The 3,690-nt window shown below is 54.0% G+C and overlaps 1 protein-coding gene across 1 annotated transcript in view; it reads left to right on the top strand.

Moving 5' to 3' along the window:
• Positions 1-3,690, top strand: part of FHAD1 (forkhead associated phosphopeptide binding domain 1) — an 18,172-nt gene that overhangs the window by 10,286 nt on the left and 4,196 nt on the right. Inside the window, exons 15-21 of the mRNA XM_017735080.1 lie at positions 535-642; positions 838-927; positions 1,112-1,337; positions 1,802-1,883; positions 2,277-2,392; positions 3,051-3,210; positions 3,536-3,644. Coding sequence (XP_017590569.1) covers positions 535-642; positions 838-927; positions 1,112-1,337; positions 1,802-1,883; positions 2,277-2,392; positions 3,051-3,210; positions 3,536-3,644 — 891 coding nt within the window. The remainder of the gene's footprint in view (positions 1-534; positions 643-837; positions 928-1,111; positions 1,338-1,801; positions 1,884-2,276; positions 2,393-3,050; positions 3,211-3,535; positions 3,645-3,690) is intronic.

Genomic DNA, 3,690 nt, shown 5'->3' with positions numbered 1-3,690 from the left:
GAGCTCAGGGAAACATTGCCTTGCTTCCTCTCAAGCCTTCTCTCCCTCCCTCCCCATGCTGGACTCCCACTGGCTCCTTTTTGGCTGGCAAAGGATATCCCTGTGGAGCAGGGGGGCAGCAGTCCCCCTCAGTCCCAGGGAAGCCCAGGCCATTGCACCAGTGGCTCTGGTGTGGGATGCAGTGTCAGTCAGGGTGTGAATGGGTGTTTTGCCATGTGTGTGTTGGCATCATGGTGGCCTTGTAGGACAGTTTCTAGTCTGCTTCTCTGTCTGGCACCTTGGGAATGGTGGTTTCCTGGTGTTGAGTTTTCCAATGATTCAGGCAAGGAGCAGCCAAGCAGCTCCTACCCAGTCTCTCAGCTGTACTTTCCCCAGGTGCTCCCATCCTCTCTTTCACTGAGTCACCTCGTGTCCTGCCAAGCTTTTCTCCCATCACCTGCCCCTGCTCCAGAGCAATAACCCTCCCTGCTGCTTTCCTCCTTGGAGCTGAGGTCTTTTTTTCCTGAAGTGAATCTGTGGGCTGGTGATTCACAGATTCTGGAAAGCGCTGTCACTGAGGAGAAGGACAAGTGCAAGAAATCTGTGGAGGAAAAACAGAAGAAGATCCAGGAGTTGGAAAGCCACCTAAGAAGCATGGCTGAAGTGAGTATGGGAGGTGAAGCAGGACAGCTCACTCTTGGAATGAAGAAAAGGGAAGGTGTGCTGTAGTGTGGTGCTCCGGGGGCTCAAATCAGTGGACGAAAGGGTTTTTTCCCCCCTAAATGCACAGAGATGCAGCTCTGCAGAAAGAAAGGTGGATTCCTGGCTAACCTAATTACTGCTAATTTCTTCCCATAGGCAACAGCAAAGAAGGCAGAGGAGCAGGAGCTGACAGAGGGAAAACTGGGAGAAGCTTTGCACGAGCTGAAGGAAATCGCTGCACGAGAGGTACTTGCACTGACCCGTGCAGGTGGAGGATGCAGTGCTGGAGACGAAGGCTTCCCCATCCCTGAAACCCTTCCCTTCCCTCCCCTCCCTTCTTCCAACTGCCATCCAGGGGAGAGGATGGCAATGGTGATCCCAAAAGAAACCCCCAGAGCTTCCAACCGAGCTCCCACGTCTTGTTTCCCAGGCGGTGCTACAGCAGCAGGTGCTTCAGCAGGACGAACAGCTCAGGGCTGTCCAGGAGGAAAATGAGCTACAGAGGCAGAAACTGCACGAAGAAGTAGCAGGATATAGGGAGCAAAGCAAGCAGCATTCCCTGACCATCTTGGCTTTAGAGGACAGGCTGCTAGAGGCCGCTGAGCAGCAGAAGATGCTGGAGGACGAAAAGGCAGCACTTGTGGGAAAAATGGAAGGTAGGTAAGGGTTGTATGGGATGCACCTGATCCAGGAGCTGGCTGGGTTAACGTGGAATGCGTGTGGAGATGGAATGGTGAATTTGCTGCTACAGAAAGCATTGGGAAGATGTTGAATGGAGGACCTTCAGGACAAGCTCTGTGAGGCCCTGCAGAAGGAGTTTCCTTGTTTGGTGGTTTTGGAGACTGTCAACAGAGCTTTGCCTTCAAAAATGGGGAGAAGGACTCTTTGCCCTCTAAAATGACAAGACTGGGCTGCTCCCAGACAGAAGCAATCCCAAGCAAGGCTGGATGTCAGGAATTGTCCGTTTGGCCTTGGAACTGCGCTCTCAGGGACATGAGTTTCCCAAAGAGACAGTCCTCAGCCCTCAGAGCTGCTGTGAAGGAAATGATTTGTGTAGCAGAAGCAACAAGTGTGTAAGTGTTACAAAGAAGTAATTGGCTTTTTTTCTTGTGTCCTGTAGGACTTCAGTGTGATGCCCACAGGTCAGCATCGGGAGCTTGGCTGGGGATCTGTCCTGCCATGGAGTCACATGTTTGTCTGAGGTGAGCAGCACTCACTGATGGTGATCAGAGAGGCTTGGAGAAAGGCGGGGACCACTTGGGAGAGCCTAAGGAAGTCCAACGCAACTTGTTCCAAGATCTTTTTAGTCTGGGATAGGACTGGAGTCCCTTTGCTAGGCTGAAGTGATTCTAAGGGTGTAGAGCATCAAAGGGATGCCAAATAGCACATGCAGATCTGCCATCCCATCTGGATGGATCCAGGTAAGGGCAAGGGTTGTGGCCAATCCCACGCCACAGGGTGACCCCAGGGGACCAAAAGGCAGGTAGAAAAGGAATGTGTGAGCATTAATCAGGAGATGCAGCACAGGCTGTGTGCATGGGCTCCCTGAAATGAGGCTTCCCAATGACTGTGGGATTTGCACTGATCTTTCCCAGGAAACTGCAGGAGGAGCTGGCAGTGGCGCAGGGCATGCTCCTGGAAAAGAAGGCATTAATCAGCAGGCTCACCAGGGAGCTGTCAGAAACCAAAGCCAGGATGTCAGACATGAGAGGTGGGTGACGTGCACTGTGTGGCTGCCATCGTCCCCGTCCTCCTGCAAGCAGTGACCGTGTAGTGGGCACACACAGATCATGGAAATTGATGTCACCATCCCCAGGCAATGCTTTGTCCTGCTGGGAGCAAAGCAGGCAGTCTGTTCCCTTTGGGAAGGTGAATTTCTCCCCATCCTCGGCTAAGTAGCAGCAGTGACAATGAGAGAGCAGAGTAATCAGGGGGAGAGCGTTTAGACAAAACTGAGCTCAGAATCACACTGGTGAACTTCTTGGAGCTGAAGATGTTCCAAGCCAGTGGACTGGGAGAGCCTTGCCTGGGATTCCCCCATGGGCAGGGCTGTGAACATGGGGATAGAGCCCATGAGGAACATGTGGAGTCAAAAGATGCAAGTCAGAAAATGCTGGTGACCTGTCCTCCTTCAATCTGGAGGAAAATTGCCACAGCCAGGAATTCCCCTGGGCTATACCTCCACAAAGAGACCGGGATGTCCTGTTGGCATGGCCCAGGATCTGAGGGCAGCTGTCAAGGGCAGGGCAGGGCTCTGCAGGGACGAGCCCCATTGTTGCTGCCAGCTTCCATGAGGGTGCACCAGCTGCAGATCCCCCAGGACTGGGTGGTGAGTCAGCCAGCATCCCACGAGGCTGTTCTGTGCTTAGGGGAGCTGAGTGAAGAGCAGAAGGTGGAGCTGGAGCACAGCCAGAGGCAGCTGAAACACCGGGAGTGGGAACTGAACCAGCTCAGAGGGAAGCTATCCGAGATGTCCAGCCTTGTGGAGGAGAAGGATCAGGCCCTGAAAGCAGCAGCTGAAGAGTTAAGGTACACCCTGACATCACCCGAGGCTTCGCAGATGCCACTCTGTGTGTCCCCAGCAGCTGATGGTGTTCAGGGTTCTCCCCAGAGCAAAAGGCACGTGTGAGAGTATCCGGATGGAGCTCAGCTCTGAATCCATGACACAGGAACTGAAATGGGGGGGTTTAGTGGAGCTCATGCCAGTGGATGTGTAACTCAGGCACTTGTAACTGAGTGTTCCCACCCACACCGTGGTAGTCATCGCTGGGTGCCCAGGGTGCTGCTCTCCACAAGCTGTTTGGGTTACCTCCATCCATCAGGGGGTCCCACAACATCGTGTCTCTCCACACAGCCAAGCCCAAACCCACTGCCAGGTGCTGAGGGATGCTTCCCAACAAACAGTGGAGAACCCAGAGGATGCTCCCAGGACACCAGTGCAGGCAGCTGAAGCCTCCCAGGGGGTGAGTCCTCATGGAGAGCACCGAGGTGTGGGTTTGCCAGGAGCAT

Source organism: Corvus brachyrhynchos, unplaced genomic scaffold (assembly GCF_000691975.1).
Source record: "Corvus brachyrhynchos isolate BGI_N302 unplaced genomic scaffold, ASM69197v1 scaffold525, whole genome shotgun sequence".
Lineage (NCBI taxonomy): Eukaryota > Metazoa > Chordata > Aves > Passeriformes > Corvidae > Corvus > Corvus brachyrhynchos.
The sequence above is the reverse complement of the archived record's forward strand: the minus strand, read 5'-3'. Positions and strand labels throughout refer to the sequence as shown.